Raw genomic sequence first — 18,149 nt, 5'->3', positions numbered from 1 at the left:
GATAGGGTGGGGATAGGTTTCACAATGGGTTCACCTGAAACCTTGGCTGGTTGTGACCCACACCCGTTTTCCCACCTTGGCTAGTGTGATTAGGTAGAGGATCAATAGGGGGTCCATGACCCTCTTAAGAGGGACACACCCATAGGACTTAAAACCTGGGACTCTCCACCATTTGATCTTAGAACTGAAGAAGCTTCTTGGATGAGAGGTGAAACGTCTTCAAGGAAACTTAAAGAAGTCCAGACGCTTTTCTTTCCAAGCCCGTTAGACTACGATGAGCTGGATGACTGAGAACCTTCACAGACATGTCTGTGTATAAATGTGTCTACTGTGTGGGAGGCAGGGACCCCCAGAGTGGAATTGTGATGACTTTTACTTACCAGGTCTTTCCATAAACTGCTGCTGTGGCTTTGTACAATTCTTCTGAGCATAATTTGTAAAAGTACAATCCGCCTCTTTCAGAGCAGTGATGACCCATTAGACTACACTAGACTTTAAATCTATCAGGCCTCTGACAGTCTGACTCCATTACATTATTATCTATCATTTGATGAGCTACTCATGTTCCTTAGTTTGAAAACAGGAGCCAGGCTGACCAAGTACACGTCTCTAAAACTTTAATGTAAGAACAACATGAAACATTTACGTTGTCTCTACTTTCCTCCAAATAATAAATGTTTAAAGTGTTTTCAATATGTAAAATTGGGAGTTTAGTTCCACTTATCTGGAATAAATATGAGTAAGATGATCTGAATGGGAATAAAACACTCATAGTTATTGTTTTACCAGCAGACTGATCAGAACAAGAGGCGTCTCCAAAGTCAGAGTCAGAGTGGGAGTATACAGAGAAATAGTGGATGGAGTAAGGGACTAGGCAATGCAATAGCCTCCAGAGATAGAGACAGGACTGGGATATATGTACATTTGCAACGCGGAGCTAAGGCATTGACAGACTTTTCCTGCTGGAGCTCAACTGTTGGCTCAGTTTTTGGATTTTCAGAAATTTTAATTCGCTGAATTAAAAATTCCAAAATAATTTTTTATATAATGGTGAGTAGATTTCAAATTGTTATCTTGAAAATGCTATACTGTGGGTTTTCCCTTTTCTAAAAGAACCGATCCTTTTTCTTTAGCGTTTTAATAGCAGGGTAGAAAGAGTAATCACCACCAGTCACCTGTGTGGTGTTGACTTCTTATCTGCGTTAGGACACATCCTGTGCTCCTTTCACCTGCATCATGAAAACTCATCAGAGAACTTGGATGTGCAAAACAGACACAGTGTCATAAATGCTGTTCAGTACATGATGTTTTTGTGCTTCATAGTAAACACACAACTTTGGCTTCCACTCACGGGGGGAAATATGAAAGGAGCTGCTCTTTTGTGGAATAACCAAAATGCTGTAATTACTAAACTTTCTTCATTTCTTTGATTCATGTGTTTAGAGGAAATGCCAGTTAAAAAAAACATTTTAGGACGCTGTGGAGTGTCATGAAATTCTACAGCACATAACAAGATTTTACCTTTGCTGCTGGGATTGCCATCTGAAGATGAAAACACTATCAGGGTGGCGGCAGAGAGACGTAAAACACATGTGAGTTCAGAGGGCAAGTGTTCCATGAGGGTTTGCATGTGTGACCTCTGCAGGTCTCAGGTCAACCATATAAACCTGGCTCTGTGTAGAAGTGTTGATTTTTTATTAACTGAACACACGGAAGCTGCTGAAGTTCTCATTTGGGAATCCAAAACAAAAGTTTTATGTTGCCTTCACGTAAGATTGTTCCTGTATTGTTCTTTTCTCCTTTTTCAAATTTGAATATATTTGTAATTTCTGCACTGATCACAGATATTTCTAAGACAGTAGTAAAGGCTGGAGTCTGAATATGACGGGTAACAAGTGGGTCTCTTGGGGAGGGGATAGGGAAGCAGTCTGGTGTTTTTCAGCCTCTCTTAAATCACTGTAAACCTCCTATGCAGCAAAGCATTCTCATTCACAGAAGCTCACTGACTTTCTTTGAATGCTTTAGGAAGCACAACACTGGTGTACTGTACAGCCCACGTCTTTAAACAGAGTTTATAGAACAGATGATGCTATTTTAAAGTGCTGAATATCTGAGAACAATCTCCATATTTCAAGGAAATTAGATAACAAGCATATGAAGAATATAAAGTGCAAAACACTATACAGAATATTGGTGGAATTGTTTTTTATTCTCTTGTTGACACTCTTTCCACAAATGTATTGCAAATGTCACAAAATGTAACAAGTACATTTTCATTCTGCCATATCGTAAGTTTATGCCAAAACTTATTTGATTTAAACTGCATTAAACTGAAATTACTCAACGTGCAATGTATCAGTTGCAATCAGCCTCACCTTTCGTGTGCAGCTGGTCCCAGTACAAATCATTCCCAGATACTAGGTGCTTCACCTAATCACAACCAACCGTCATGTGTGCGAGTCATGTGTCAGATTTTGTGTTTATTATAACACAACGCTGTGGCTGTAGCTCAGGTGGCAGAGCGAGTCATCTACTAACTGGAAGGTTGGTGGTTTGATCCCTGCTGCCCCAGACTGCATGCCAAAGTATCCTCGGGAAAGATATGGATCCCTGCATCTCATTCAGTGTTAATGAGAATGTCAGATAGAGAGGACTTAGACACAGAAAAAGTGCTTGTATGAATGTATGCGTGGATGACGTGTGTAATATAAAGTGCTTTAAGTGCTCGAGTAGAGTAGAAAAGCACTTTATAAGAACCAGTCCATTTATAATGCAGATTTCTTGCCATGTTTCTACATGTAGACAAACATATATAAAATAAATAGTAGGTTCCTCTATTTGGCAGCTTCTCTCTCTCTCTTCTCCATCTTTGCTCCCTGGTGATCAGGTTTGTACCCTACTTGCACTGTGGAAGTGTTTCTTCTGGATCAGCTCTTGTTTTTGTGCTTACGTCACTCTGCTGCAGTTGTCGTCTTTCATCACAATGAGGTGTCTGGCTCTTGGCCTTTTCTGCCTGTTGTGCTGTAACGCAGCGCAGACGTACAGACGCCGCCCCAGACCCATCACAGCAAGAAGCAACACAACTTTCCCAATCAAAGCAGTTGGTAGGTGATTAGTCGGTTACCACAGCATTTCTGTATCAGTTTTGCCATTTCATCCCAAACTCATCCCAAACTTCCTCATTGTCTTTGATTTTAGAGAATCCATGTAAAGCCATCCCGCTGGATTTCATCTTTGTGATTGACAGCTCCAGAAGCATCCGTCCCAATGACTATGAGAAAGTGAAGACCTTCATCATCAACCTGCTTCAGTTCCTCAAGATTGGCCATAATGCAACACGGGTCGGTCTGCTGCAGTATGGTAGCGTGGTCCAGCCTGAGTTCTCCCTCAGCACCTACACCACCAAGAGCGAGGTAGAGCAGGCAGTGAGGAATATGGAGCACCTCGCCACAGGGACCATGACGGGTCTGGCCATCCAGTACACCATGGAGACAGCCTTCACCGAGGAACATGGAGCCCGACCAATGAACCTACACATCCCACGAATTGCTATGATTGTGACTGATGGAAGACCTCAGGACACAGTAGAGGAGATTGCAGCTCAGGCAAGACAGGCTGGCATCCAGATTTTTGCTATTGGAGTAGGCAGGGTGGATATGAACACACTGAGGGCCATAGGGAGTGAGCCGCACTCGGAGCATGTGCATCTGGTGGCCAACTTTAGCCAGATAGAAACCCTGATCTCTGTGTTCCAGTCCAAACTGTGTGGAGGTGAATAATCCCGTCTATTTTAAATGTCTCTCTTTATTTCTAAAATGCATATGTGTCTAATCATGCTTGAGTGTTTGTGAATGTTTTTGCGTGTATTAGGTTCAGACATGTGTGAGGTGGTGGACCATCAGTGTCAGCATATCTGTGTGAGTAGCCCTGCCTCATACAGGTGCAAGTGCAGGGAAGGATACATCCTAAACCCTGATGGCAAGACGTGCACAGGTAACCCCCTCCCTTCTGTTATTTACATAGCTACAATCTTTTAACGCTGCCCAAAACTTGTACAAAGGACCTGATGATGGTCTGATGGCTTAAGGACCAAAAATGGATCACGTGACCTTTTGCATAACAGATTTTGCCCATCTGGCCACCTTATTTTCATTTTTGGTTTACTCTCACGGTTTGGCTGCAAAAACAATCACTGAAACCCTCATGTTGCCTTTTTACACCAGACTGACACAACTTGTGACTCATGAGTTTCACTCAGATCAAAGCAAAGTAAAATGGGAGTGTCAGTTTAAAAACTCTCACTCGTTGGCTTATATTTAGTTTCTGCTGTCCCTGACTGACTGGTTACTGCAGGTTTCCTTCTGCACACTGAACTGTAGGTGATTGTTCTCCACACTGTTGCAGCTGAGGACACGTGTGCTGTGGTGGATCACGGCTGTGAACACATCTGTGCAAACCTGCCTCGTGGTTATGAGTGTCTGTGCCGTCCAGGATATCAACTCACCATAGACCTGAAGACGTGCAACAGTAATATTACATTTTTTTACTCATAAGAAACTGTTTTATTCAAATTTCATGACTTATTGTTAGAGTCATAATGGAAACACAACTTGCTTCCTGCCACAATGTTGTGTTTGTGGAGTAAAGTGTTGGCTTTAAATCATCATATATAGCAAGTAGGAATAAAGTACAATAATTTATCTGGTCTTGGATAAAGGAACTCAGCGTCATGAAGCCAACACTGCCCAAAGGCACAGTCACCGTGAGAAGTTTTTTTCCTACCAGTGATGTCTGTTAACCCACTGATGGAAAATTTTCCCTTTGCTCCTTCGGTGGATGTTAACAAAAAGCAAAGTGGGGGAGATTTCCTGAAGGAAGTGTGCTTTTGCAATCATCAGTGCAGTGCAGCTGCTGAAATGTAGAGGTGTATCTGGAGTGTCATAGTATATCCCAATCCAAACAAGAATGAGTTCAATCATCACAGTGGGTTCACACTCTGCACCTTTAGAGTGGATTTTTTTTTTTTTAAACGAAATAATTAGATTTAGCAGTCTTATTCTTCTGTATTGGGCATGTTTTTATTAATCTGAAAAGTCTTGTCATAAAAAACAACAACAAAATAACCAGTGAAAAAGTGGAATATCTAATAAGAGATTCATCCTCTCCAGGAATAGACCACTGTGACCTGGGAAATCATGGCTGTGAGCACAACTGTGTCACCGTTCCAGAGTCCTACATCTGCACATGTAAAAGGGGCTACGTCCTCAATCTCGATGGCAAGACCTGCAGCAGTAAGTACTTTTTTTTTTATCATTCATAATGCGGCAAAATAAAGTGAAAACACAGCAAATATACAGCATCTTATGAAACATTCAAACGGTGCTGCTACAGCAACCACGACATAAATTTCACCCAATGCGTCCTTGCAGAAATCGATCACTGCGATCACAAGCTACACACTCAGACCTGATGGGAAAACGTGCCAAAGTAAATTTAGTGCTTTTTCATATTTAACTAAAAAAAAAAAGCCCCACATTTTCTTCATATAGAGAGCATAGAAAGCCGCCTGTTTTACATTGCACAACGCATGTAAAGCTTTGTACATCTACAACAACTGTCTGATACCATTCCAGCCAACTTTGAGTGTACAGAAATTGACACATTGGTGGATGATTCTGAGATGTAAAAGTGTCACATGAGGTCTAGGATGATTATCTAGCTTTTTGGGTCTTTGGATTGCTTCTGTTTGTTCAGAGCTGAGAAATAAAAGAATATACAGGAAAGCCTGAAGAGCTCTTTCTTTATAGCAGGCTCTTATGTGCTCAGTATTTTTCGAAAACGGAAACAATTTTTACAATTTAATGCAAAATTTGCAAGTTAGTAAATGTAATCACTACCTGTCTTTTTGTACTGATAAAATGACTTCCTCTAGAGATCGATCACTGCGCTGATGGAGCCCACGGATGTGAGCAGGAGTTTATGAGTACAGAAGACAGCTGTGTGTGCAAATGCAGGAAAGGCTACACACTCAGACCTGATGGGAAAACCTGCAAAAGTAATTTTAAATGAGCTGTTTCCATGTTATTGGTGCTGTTTTTATCCATATTTTTTTTTAAAGTTATTCCACATATTCTTCATACGTATAGAGCATAAAAACACCCAAGTATTGATTCATAGCTTGTCTAATGATGTGTACATTTGCATCTATTGTCTCATATAATTCTAACCATGTTTCAGCATATGGAAGGAATTCGACTGGCTGATATAGAAATGTGTCACATTGATGTCTGGGAGGATTATTCAGTTATGTGAACTTACCTCTGTTTCTGTGTTCACTAATAAAATAAAATAAAACAAACATAAAAACTGCAAGATGTAAATGTTCTGCGTATTTTTCAAATAATAGAAACCAGTTTAACCAGTTTGATCCACAATTTTTCATGTAAAAATTCAACACTTAGTTAAAACCTTCTGTTTTTGCTTGTTACCTAATTTCTCCTTTGTCTCTGTGATCCGTCAAAACGATTCCTAACAGAGATCGATCACTGCGCTGATGTCGCCCACGGATGTGAGCAGGAGTTTATGAGCACAGAAGACAGCTGTGTGTGCAAATGCAGGAAAGGCTACACACTCGAACCTGATGGGAAAACCTGCAAAAGTAAGTGCAGCTAAACTGTGTTTCCGCGTCATTGCTGTGGTTTGTCACAAAAACACTTTTGCTTATACCTGTAATGTGAGGCAACACTTGAATGATTTATATCATGTGTTATGCTGCAAACTGACATCCACATGCCTCTGTAAAAATGTTGTTAAAGCACAATAAGCAATGTAATAATTAGGGTTACCCACTCTTGAATAAACTTCTTTCACATTCTGATAACAGTAGAGGCTGTAGTCATGATGATGCAACACATTTATCCTCCACCGTTCATCACTTATAGTAAGAGTACAGCAAGAGATTAATTACAGATTTATAGATTCACTGCATTGAACTGAGTCTTGAATTCAGCTTTATCTGAATTTGATTAAAAGAACTTGGCAATAATGGAAGCACTGCTCTCCTGCAGAGATCGATCACTGCGCCGATGGCACCCACGGATGTGAGCAGGAGTTCATGAGCACTGAAGACAGCTGTGTGTGCAAATGCAGGAAAGGCTACACACTCAGACCTGATGGGAAAACATGTCAGAGTGAGTTTGAGCTCATTCGGTGTCATAAATAATAACAGTTTCTCCACCAGAGAATTGTTTAACACTTTCTAGTGACCCATGAATCACAACTGTAATGTGAAAACACTGATCGCCGAAATACTTCGGAATCATTGTTGGGGGTAAGTGTTAAGTGAACATCACATACATGATAGATGTTGAAATGCAGGCATTCGGTGGGTTAAGCATAGAACTACGTTTGAATCTTTTCAGTAAGCTGTGTTGCACTGAGTCTTATTATTATTTTTCTCTGCTTTTACTAGTTTTCTCTAGAGGCATCTCATCTGCAGAACTATAACACTCTGCACAACACGAGACAAAAATAAACCAAATTCAGAGTGTGACGTTTTTCATCTGCATGTTTTCAAATGTTTCTATGATTGTTTATGTCCCCTATTTGGGTATTTATGTGTTGCATAACTTTGAATGTGTTTTTGAACCCAGTTATGAGGTCAGTGCTAATCCATGGCTCACCAAAAGATATATCTTTTCCCTCCCCTGGATTAAGGGATATTCTGTTTACCACCACACAGCATTCATAATGTCAGAGAGTTATTAGACCATTTATTGTATTTGTAGCCTCACAATATATCATATAAATGCTAATTCTGCCATACACTTACACTACTATTGCTATAGCAACATCATGGTAATCTTTGATTCTGTGTAATTAAACTGAAAGGTCTGGATCTGTGTCAGACAGTGCACCATGGCTGTGAGCATCAGTGTGTCAGCACCAATGATTCCTACATCTGTAGATGTTTTGAAGGATTCATGCTGGCTGAGGATGGGAAGAGCTGCAAAAGTAGGATTACTCTCATATGGACTGTTTTCTTGAGAATAAAATGTGAAATAAATAAAGGTATATATTTTAAATATCCTTCTTTTTCCGGCAGAACCCGAGTGCAGCGAGGGAGTCATGGATCTTGTGTTTGTGATCGATGGCTCCAAGAGTCTGGGCCCCAACAACTTTGAGTTGGTCAAGCAGTTTGTAAACAGCATTGTGGACTCGCTGGACATTTCTAAGATGGGCACTCATGTGGGTCTTCTTCAGTACTCCACAAAGGTACGCACAGAGTTCACCTTGGGCCAGTACTCCACAGCACAACACATCAAGAGTGCCGTGAACAGGATGCAATACATGGGAAGGGGCTCCATGACTGGCTCAGCCCTGCGCCACATGTTTGAGTCTAGTTTTTCAACCAAAGAAGGCGGCAGGTTCAACATTCCCCGTGTCAGCATCGTGTTCACTGATGGACGATCACAAGATGATGTTTCTGAATGGGCCACTAAAGCAAAGAATTCCGGTATTTCTAGTCATCCCGATGTACGACAACCTCAGAGTATCTTCTTCCTAATACAAGTTTCATGTTGTTATGATGCTTTCTGATACTTTTCAGGGATCACGATATACGCTTTGGGAGTTGGCAAAGCCATCGAACAGGAGCTGAGAGAAATTGCGTCGGAGCCAGATGAGAAGCACTTGTATTACGCTGAGGATTTTGAAAAAATGGCAGAAATTACAAAGAAACTCAAGTCCAGGATATGTGCAGGTACTCCACACAAGGCAGAAGTACAGGAATCCCTGCAAGGGTCTCAAAAATATGTGTGATCTTTCTTAATAGATGAAACTAATGCTATGTTTGAGGCTATTCAGGTAAAGTGGAGCTATAATAAGGGCAGATTGGTGAAAAAATGTAGCGTTACTGCCACCTATCTGCTGCTGCCATGGTAACCTGTGAGCAGAGCAGCCACTCTGTGCAATACCGTCTACTGTATTATATCAAGTAACTCATCAGTCTTTTATGCTCTGCAGTCATATGTCCTTCCTGCATGTCCCTCACATTCTCCACAGGCAGAGACAAGAAAGCAGAAAAGGATTAGGGGAGAAAGGACGAGATAAGAAAAAGAATCCAGGGACCGAAAGTCTTTCACAACCTATCAACTTTTCTTCTGCAGATAAACCATCTGATGAAAACATGTGCCAGTGTGAAAACATGATAATGTTTCAAAACCAAGTCACAGAGAAGCTGAAGAGCCTGGTTCAGAATAATATCCTTTTGTGCTCACTGCACAGATACCAATGCTCAGGATTGCCACTGACAAACTATTTCATGTGTCATTCATGTGTTTTGTTATGTGTTTTTTTAAAACCTTGAACACAGTTTGCAGCTAAATTGGATTATTCCATTGACGCTCACTTTCGCTTAAGGACAAGTTTTAAAATGTAGGTTAAGTGGGGATCAGACGCTGGTTAATCCCACGATGTCTCTTTTGTCCTGTGATCTCAGAAAACTCTCATTATGCGTCAAAAATTTCAATTATGACACATTTTTAAAGGGACCCTGGTTACTCATATTAAACTTGGGAGCTCTCTAATAGGCTGACAACATTTTCAGGGTGTAGCCCTCCTTTCATCTTACGGCAGCTGGTAGAGGGAAAGCCTTTTGGGAAAAGTCTGCATAGATCAAATTTATATACATATATAACTTGTGATCAAAAGACTAAATTTATTGTTGCAGGTAATCAGCATAATTGTTGCTTCATAGAAGGTTTTAAAACTTTGATTAGGAGCAGGCAGAGGCTGATAAATACCAGATCTGTCAGCTGATTTCTCAGTTACCTCAATCACACTGATGACATGACAGTATAAACAGCTTTAAGGGTGGCAAATGCATTTTACTTACACTACATCAGGAAATCCAATCATTTCCCAGTAACAGGTCTAAAACTTCACTGGCCAGAGAGGTATAAGTAACTCCTTAACATGCCTACTTGCAGCCATGTCAAAGAGGCTGGAGACTCTTGAGAATCAACTTGTGCATAAATGAAAGGTCGAGACTCATCAGTCTCTACTCTGCGGCATCTCCAGGATCCCTTTAATCCTGCTCAACACGCTATGATGGAACATATGCAAATGCAGCTCTTCTTACTGAAGATATTTATAAGCTCTTCTAAAACTACAGTGTATTCCTTCTGAAGTATTGTTAATGTTATGTAATGGAATATCGCATAATTAACTCTTTGTACAGAAGACTGACAAATAAACATTTTACACTTCATAATTTTGGCTTTTTAAAAATGATATTTTCACCATAAACGATTCTAAGCAGTCATCTACGGCACTTAAACTTTTGACTAAAAGTAAAAAAGCAAGCAATGGATTCATTCAGCATTTTTAAACTTTTGCTGGTTTTGCTGACGAAAAATATTACAACAATAAAACTAAAAAAATATCTACTTATTAAGAATTTGCTATTATAAACATGACCACAAGGTGGTGGATCTCATCGAGAGGGGGCACTCCTATAGAGGGGAGGACACACGCACACACATTTCATGCACATGTTGCCTCCTCCTCCTGTATGAATAGTGTGACTGTGAGCAGGAGGCAGTCAGGGAGCATTTAGCAGTACTGCCTGCATTGCCGAGCTGCATGGTCATAACACATCGTTGTCTGGGGCAAGAGGGCAGCAGGCCATGCATGAACACACAGACAGACAAGGGGATATAATGGTGCTCAGTTACTCTTAGGAACTGGAGAGAGTTCAGCGTTCCACGTTTTCACTGCCAAACAGTCTCTGAAAACAGAAAGCGCTGAGACTCGTGTTTGCTTGCTCCTATTCCAAGTTTTTGATTCATCTCAACCCATTTTTCCCCCCAAACATGGGGTGCTCCTCATCCAGTGCACAGACCGTTGATCAAGAAAAAAGACCAGGCACAAAGCCTGAGGAGAGCAATGGAGACACAGTGGGTAAGTAGTGATCATGAGTATGTATGCATTTCATAAAATGTATACAGTGGTTGCTCCAAGGCTCTGTTACTTTACTCAGTCAGGTCTTGCTCAGGGGTGCTGCTGCTGGTTGCTCTAGTACATGTTGTGCTTTCTCACTTATACTCTGCTAGGCAGCATACTTTAGTACCTCACGGAAGAAACATTCACGCTTATCCACTTTATCAAACCCATAAGTGGTTGTTATTATTTCTTTTTTCATTGAATCATTTTTAACTCATCAGAATGATGGTTGAATGTATCAGGACAAAACTGTGAACATCACTATGTTTTATTGTTGAAATGTGACCTGAGAAATTTTGAGAAATCCTCAAAAAGCGTTCCCTAAAGATAATTCAGCGTTTAGATTTGCTTGAACCCATCGGGGGTTGAGTGCAGCTCTTAAAGCATATCGCTGTGTGAAAGCCAGCTGGGAGTGTTTAGAGGCCTATTTGCAGCCTGAGGCAAATCCAGACAGTTTTGTACTGTAATGGGATCTTTAACTGATATTTCAAACAGTAGTTTAAAGAAATAAAATCAAACAGATATGATTGCTTGATGTTTAAAAATTTCCTTTATCAAAACATGCAACACTTCAGTTATAATTAAGGAGTGTCTGAAAGTTGCTCTTTTACAAGCCTGGACACTGATGTTCTGATATTCTGCACAGCAGAGCTCTTAAAAAGTTTTGCATCCAAAACATGCAGTCCTGCTCTCTGTGTAATTGCCTTGGTTTGACAGGTTTTGCATACAGTATATGTGCTCCGTATTCAAGCCTGTGCAGAAACCCATCAAATGGCCTGCCACAGCCCATGATTGTTCATTCACGGCTCCGTACAACTTTGTGACACATGTCTTGGCCATGCCAGCACAGCTGCATGTACGGCATGTTATCACTGACATTCCCCACATACACACACGCAGCAGGACACACGCAGGCCTTGTTAGAGAGTGTGACAGCAGTCGAAAGATGTAATCTCGCTTTTGAGGAAGTAACCTGAAATGTTCTAAACATATTCCTGCCCGCCACAGTTTCTTTTTGTGAGGTGTTCCATTTCCCCAGTGCCACTGCACTGCTCTTGTGTCACAGTATTGTCTCTCCTGCCAACCAGCTTGAGTCACCTGGAAAAGCATGGGTCTCTTTTCCAGGCTTTTACATCATTCCGGCAAGAAAACCAGTTATTGTGCTCCTTGCCTGGGCGGGCTTTTTCTAAATGTGTCTGAATGGGTGGAGGTTTTAAATCGTACAGTATACGGTCTGTCTGACAAACCAGCTGTGTACCATCCAAGCCACCAATGGTCCCATCCCCAGTCTGGGCCCCTGGTCTGTGTGCCCCCCTCCTCCCTCTAATGGCACTGTTTTGACTGGGATCTCTGTCATCTTTGGCTGTGAAATCATGTTGACACACAAGTCATCCATGCCTGGAGTGGCTGTGTCTGTCTCAACCCAAACACACACATTCGCATATTTTTTAACACAAGTTCTCGGTTATTGTCCGGACAACAGCTTTCTAGTCTCTGTTGATAGTGGGTGCCATTGATTAAACAGTAGGACCTGGTGGAAAACCGATAAAAATATCTGAAAACACCTTCACTCTTATGCAGTTTTACACTATTCCCTCAGTCACCATGTTAATAACAACACTGAGCTCACATAAACACCTCTATGCATTGCGTGTTCTTCCACTGGCTCATTTTCATTCAAGTTGCCAGGCCGTCACATTCCCTTCCACCCATCACTCTCAGCCCTTTTTGTGCTTCTGACAGACAAATAAAATCAGGAAGCTGCAGCTTCCAAACTATCCACCCATTCAGCTAACTGAACCCTTCTGCTTGTGAACAATATCCTTTTGGTGTTTTAGCTGTGAAATAAGACAGGGCAAAAGCTGTTAAGCTTCTGCGAGTCCCGTAACTGAGATGTGCATTGACATTTCTGATATTTGAGTCCAAGTATTCAAGCCCACTATTGTTGCATACTGCAGCCTGTTCACACCCAAAGTGTGTGGAAGAGCAGAGACTGGGGAGGGAGACTAAAGGTAGAGACATCTCTTTAAATTCAGCAAATCATCATCGCGTGTATTGTTCTTCCTCTGAGAGTGCGTGTCCTCAGGGCTCTAGACAAACACGAGCTCTCAACTACGGAAATGAAAGGAAGTTTTCCTCAGCACGCATTCTGTGTGCCCCTTATTGCTAATTTCCTTTCCCCTGCGTTTCATGTTAACTTGATTTAAAAGTTTTGCTCTATTGATAGGTTTAGGGTTTTTTACAGTTTTAGTGGTCCACATATAGATGCAATACATTTACAAAACATTTTTTGTGTGGGACTAAAACAACTGGGAAAGAAACATTAAACATGTAACTACCTGAAGAACCTTCTACAGTCCTTCTTTTGTTATTCAGTATTGTCATGAATTCAGTGTTACACACTAACATGATAATCATTAGCTGAGCCTGCTGATCAATGCTGAACTTGTGTCAGTCATAAGTCTTAACTGAGTTCTTCATTTGTCATCTCTGCATTGACAGCAGTCAAAAACGGCATCATTGCAGAAGATCCTCAAACCATCGAGGACCAGATGCAGCTTCCTGTGCAGACTGCGTTACCCGATGATCTTCAGAGGGGTGCTGATGATGAAGCTGAGGCTGTGTTAGTGGCCCTGGAGGCCCAAGAGGACCTTGGCTCTGGGGAGGACCTTCTAGCTGCTTCTGAGGTAAAGGAAGAACCTACTGCTACTGAAGAGACAGCGCCAGAGGCTGCTGCTTCTGCTCCTGCTTCTGCTCCTGCTCCTGCTGAGCCTGAGGCTGCTATAGCAATTGTTGAGGCACTACCCCTGGCTGAAGAAGCTGCTCCTGTAGAAACTGTAGAGGCAGAAGCCCCTCCTGAGGTTGAAGCTCCTGTTGAGACTGCAAAAGAGGCCCCTGCTGTTGAATCATCAGCTGAAGCGGTGCAGGCAGAGGCCTCTGCCATCACTGAGGAGGTGGTTGCAGTGCCTGTCGCTGAACCGGTTATATCTGAGCCAACTGTGAACCCAGTTATTACAGAAGAGGCTTCAGCCGAGGCTGTGGGGGCGCCTGCTGAAGTGGCTGCACCTGTGCAGGCCTCAGCAGACAATTCTGAACCAGAGGCTGCTTTACCTGCACCAAGCGAAGCTTTAACAAAAACACCAGCTGAGTCTTCAGCACCAGCTGAAATTTCAGAACCAACTGAAGCTGCACCACCTGCTGAACCCTCGGTGCCTATTGAAGCTGCAGAGCCGGTAATAGACACAGAGATTGCTGCTGCAACTATCCCAGAGATGCCAGCGTTACCTTCTGTCAGAGATGAGACCAAAGCTGAGCCACAGCCTGCTGCCGAGGAGCCGACAGAACCTACTCCAGCTCCTGCTCCAGCAGAGGCACCCGGCACCGCAGAGGATGCCCCTGCTCCAGCTTTAGGAGTTGAACCTGCTGCTACTGAGCCGGTCCAGAATGCAGAGGTTCCAGCTCCTGCTCCAGCTGCTTCAGAAACCCCTTCTGGGGTAACCTCAGAAGCTCCACCAGCCTGTGTCACCCAAGAGTCCACTGCAGACAGTGTAGCAGCAGTGGAGGCTCCTGTGGTTGAGCCCACCCCTACAGAAACTGAAGCACCTTCAGCACCAGCCCCATCTACCGATCCAGCTCCTGAAGATTCACCAGGTGGTATGGACCATTAATGGCTCCAGATTACCTTTTCTTACTTACCTTTTCTTTCTTACTTGTCAAAACAGATTTTTGGCACAGTTTTGGCACAGTTCATACTCTGCAATTTGCCACGGCCACATGCCCTGCAGAGTAAAACTAATAAGAGCTGAAGGATTACAACTGGGTTTTAGAGGATGATAGCTGCCACTGAGCCTCTTGAGGGAGTTTATAATGACAGGTTTTCTTGTTGATTTATTTACTTGACTAAACACAGAGTTGTTTCACTGATTAACCTGTCACGCTAAATTTCACGTCAACCCATCATCCTGATGTTGGAGACAGTTTTTGGGTGGAGGTCAGGCGCAGCAGCATTATTGCCGGTTGAAATAGCTGCAGAACTCTATGCAAACATGTGATAGATGCTGAGCATGTAGGAACAAGCTCAGAGGGGGATGAAAAAGCTGAGCAGAAACAAACCTGGTAATGAGTAACAAATGGACAAGAGTATGTTTGCATCCAAGTAAACAATTAACGGTCTGTCAGGTGGTCAAACACCAGATCTATCTTGTTGCAACACATTCGGCCAAAGCAAGAGACTTCTGGTAATTAAACACACATGTGGTTAATAACCCCAAACTCTCCATATTCTAATCAACCGTCCACACACTCCTCTGTGTACTAATGTGACTGCTTGGAGCTGACAGGATCAGCGGGCTATTGTTGGGCTGTGAGGCCGAACAGATAGTGCAGTGTGAGAAACAGAAAGCACACACACTCAGAAAGAGAAATGAAGGCTCGTCTTGAGAGTGTCAATTATTGCACAACAGCTCCAGTCAGGCAACTCTCACTCATTGTGCTCTGTTATGCACTGTCTACAGACCGATCATGCCCTGCTGCTTTCAATTATACGACTATTAAAACACACTGAAGTTCATCCTGCAAATTTGTGAAGAAAAATCATTTTAAGGGCTCATTTTGAAAGAAAAATTGAGTCAACTTGATTTTGAATGCACGGTGATTTGCTCCACTCTAACAAGCAGGATTTTATACCTATACATTTCATTACAATGTGCAGTGACTGAGTTAAAACTTCAGAAAGTAAGCCTTTACATCTCTACACTTTCTCTACACTTTACTGGGTAACCTTGCATATTAAATCATAATGTGCACCTCCAGTTGTCACCAGTGCTTTGCAAGGCCTTGCACACACGATCTCTTTTTTGACCTTCACCCGACTCTTTATGTTCAGAGAACATGTTGTACTTTCAGGATAGAAACAAGCCTCCACGCAGCATGAGACGAATGGACTTCTGGCATGGAAGACGTGCTGTACTGCATAATTTTTATGAGAATTTTTTGCTCGAGGCTATGTACTAGTTTCTGTGTTTCACGTTTATATATCCTGGTTGGGACTTCAATCTAACTGCACATGTAAGAATGAGAGGGGCTGTAAGGACAATAAAAGCACAAAAAAGCTGTTTATTTAATGGTTAAGAATTAGTTTTAGGGTAAGACACTAAGGTATGCATTATTTCACTGAATACCCTCCACAAGGATATAGAAGCAAATGTGTGTGTACATTGTAGTAACTTGTAAACGAGTTCAGAGGGACTCATGCTGTTTTGTATTGGTTATAAATTTGGCAGTTATAAATCCTCAGAGCCAGTCAGTTTTGACATTATCATAGTTAATGAAAATGCCATGCTAATGTTTGTGTCTACATATATATGCAGTGGAGTCTGCAAGCGAGGTGTCTCAGGATACAGAGGGTGAGAAAGCCAAAAAGGAGGACTGAGTTGGTAAGAGCACAGCCACAAACCAAACTATAATCCAGTGCAAACTCTGAAGGATTAGACTTTTCTCTGCAGTCAGTGCATACTTGTAAAAAATAGTCTCCTACAGGTGGACTGGATGCATTTTGGTAGAAAAAACAGAATTAAGTTGAATTCTGTTTATACTCAGTTACAAAGATAAACTTGAAGAGTGAAAGTGTGAGTCAGATGCTGAAGTGCTGACATGTTTTTTTCTTTTCCTTTTAGAGAGGAAAGAATGCAACAAAACGCCCAAAGCTACCACTGTAAACCTACTGGAAGGAGGACAAGATGAAGTAAACAGAAGAATAAAACAACTGATTTTCAGTTTTGTCTCATCAGCACTCACCAAACACCACATTTCCTAATATTCACTGTGCCTTAAAAGCTTTCCTAAGAATCTTTCCCATATTTGTATATAAACCTTTTCAGGAGAGGAACGGGAGGAGTATGTGTTTTTTAATGGGAAATCAAGTCTCTGGATCCACGTACTACACATGTGGCCTGTGACAAGAGGGTGCAATCCTCTGTAAAATCTGTCAACTCTTGCTAGCAACTCTTTTGAGTTTCGAATGGCAGTGTGCTGAAATACAGGGAAGGATACTCGGTTATTTAAAGAAGCTGCTTCTGAGGAATACAGCTGTGAATAAAAAAACTTAAAGAACTCAAAACTGACAAGAATACAAACCTGGAATGACACACACTGGCTAGGTGTACACTGTACTTAGGCTGTATTAAACTGATTTGTAATTGGTTGAATTTCTAGTTTATAATTCTGACATTAAACCATATATTTTTGTTAACTGTTTGCACATTAATTGCAGCCTTTCCAAAGGGGCTCATTTATTCAATAGGAATGACAGTAATAAGTGTTGAGTAACTCGGCACACATGGTTTCAATATTTCAACATTTAATTGGTTCACATTAAAGTGTTTTGATTTGCTTAAATGAAAAGTGGGCAAAGATCACGTATGCAGAGGGTTAGCACTTATATATACTTTTATAATCAGTCGTTGGCGGGTTAAGGATACAGACGAGGCCATGTTGCTGTTCTGTGAAACCCTTCTGTGGTTGCTCCGTAGCTGGTGGGTGTTTGTGAACTTCTCTTTCTTAAAGTAATGAACCTTCCAACAAAAGGAACTTCGGGGTAACACTGATGTCATACGCTTGTCAGTTTTAGATTGAGGGCATTACACTGCATTGCCTAGTGGGCAGAATATGTAACTAATTAGTTCTACATGCTGAGTTTAAAAGTGTAAGGGCATTAGAAAATTACTGCAACCTCATAAGATGTGATGATGCTTTGGGAACAAATTTTGTTTTGATCTTTTTCATTTTACTTCTCACTCCCTGTAATATATTCATTTTCTCTGACCGTGTCTATGATTCTGCTAACCTGTTAGTGTACAGAATAAAGTTTTACTCACTAATACTCTGTCTCTGTAACTGAATTGTGACTGGAGATTATATTGGCTTTTAGTATATGGTGACCACAGTCTCTCCAAGACCTCAGTGCATACTGTAGTGTGTTTAGAGAAGCATACGTACTTAAAACCACTCAAGCATAAGACATCTGAACAGTCACAATACTCTGTTGCTGTATTAGAGTGTGGCGCTGGGGATAAAAGGCGCCCTGGTCCGACTACATCCTTTAAATGAATTCAGGCTTTGCATACGAGCTGCTCGCTGCTCTTCTT

The 18,149-nt window shown here is 41.7% G+C and overlaps 2 protein-coding genes across 3 annotated transcripts; both read left to right on the top strand.

The window, feature by feature from the left end:
- The first annotated feature begins 849 nt into the window (after positions 1-849).
- On the top strand, positions 850-10,320 carry LOC146698047 (matrilin-2-like). Of its 2 annotated transcripts, XM_085472993.1 has the most exons (14): positions 850-1,050; positions 2,966-3,104; positions 3,199-3,771; positions 3,871-3,993; positions 4,405-4,527; positions 5,169-5,291; positions 5,933-6,055; positions 6,536-6,658; positions 7,068-7,190; positions 7,891-8,013; positions 8,105-8,515; positions 8,609-8,761; positions 9,168-9,260; positions 9,984-10,320. In XM_085472993.1, exons 1-14 carry the CDS (start codon positions 1,048-1,050, stop codon positions 10,037-10,039), a joined length of 2,289 nt encoding a protein of 762 aa, XP_085329119.1. In that variant the 5' UTR covers positions 850-1,047; the 3' UTR covers positions 10,040-10,320. The 2 variants fall into 2 exon arrangements, with proteins under 2 accessions (XP_085329119.1, XP_085329120.1); XM_085472994.1 differs by lacking the exons at positions 9,168-9,260; positions 9,984-10,320 and adding an exon at positions 9,064-9,161.
- A 282-nt stretch (positions 10,321-10,602) lies between these two features.
- On the top strand, positions 10,603-17,884 carry LOC146698046 (uncharacterized). The gene is made up of 4 exons (XM_085472991.1): positions 10,603-10,962; positions 13,507-14,655; positions 16,374-16,439; positions 16,680-17,884. The coding sequence occupies exons 1-3, from the start codon at positions 10,875-10,877 to the stop codon at positions 16,433-16,435; spliced, it is 1,299 nt and encodes a 432-aa protein (XP_085329117.1). The 5' UTR covers positions 10,603-10,874; the 3' UTR covers positions 16,436-16,439; positions 16,680-17,884.
- The last annotated feature ends 265 nt before the right edge of the window (positions 17,885-18,149 follow it).

Source organism: Copadichromis virginalis, linkage group LG11, assembly GCF_057382275.1.
Source record: "Copadichromis virginalis isolate Kocher_CV1m ecotype Utaka linkage group LG11, C_Virginalis_male_GT1.1, whole genome shotgun sequence".
NCBI lineage: Eukaryota > Metazoa > Chordata > Actinopteri > Cichliformes > Cichlidae > Copadichromis > Copadichromis virginalis.
This window is presented reverse-complemented; position numbering and strand designations above follow the sequence as displayed.

Bases quoted from the DNA above. Each gene is read 5' to 3' on its own strand.
- LOC146698047 (XM_085472993.1), top strand. The intron at 3,994-4,404 runs GTAACCCCCTCC...ACACTGTTGCAG, and splicing joins TGATGGCAAGACGTGCACAG to CTGAGGACACGTGTGCTGTG. The intron at 5,292-5,932 runs GTAAGTACTTTT...GACTTCCTCTAG, and splicing joins CGATGGCAAGACCTGCAGCA to AGATCGATCACTGCGCTGAT.
- LOC146698046 (XM_085472991.1), top strand. From the start codon at position 10,875: ATGGGGTGCTCCTCATCCAGTGCACAGACCGTTGATCAAGAAAAAAGA. The intron at 10,963-13,506 runs GTAAGTAGTGAT...CTGCATTGACAG, and splicing joins GAGCAATGGAGACACAGTGG to CAGTCAAAAACGGCATCATT. The intron at 14,656-16,373 runs GTGGTATGGACC...ATATATATGCAG, and splicing joins AGCTCCTGAAGATTCACCAG to TGGAGTCTGCAAGCGAGGTG.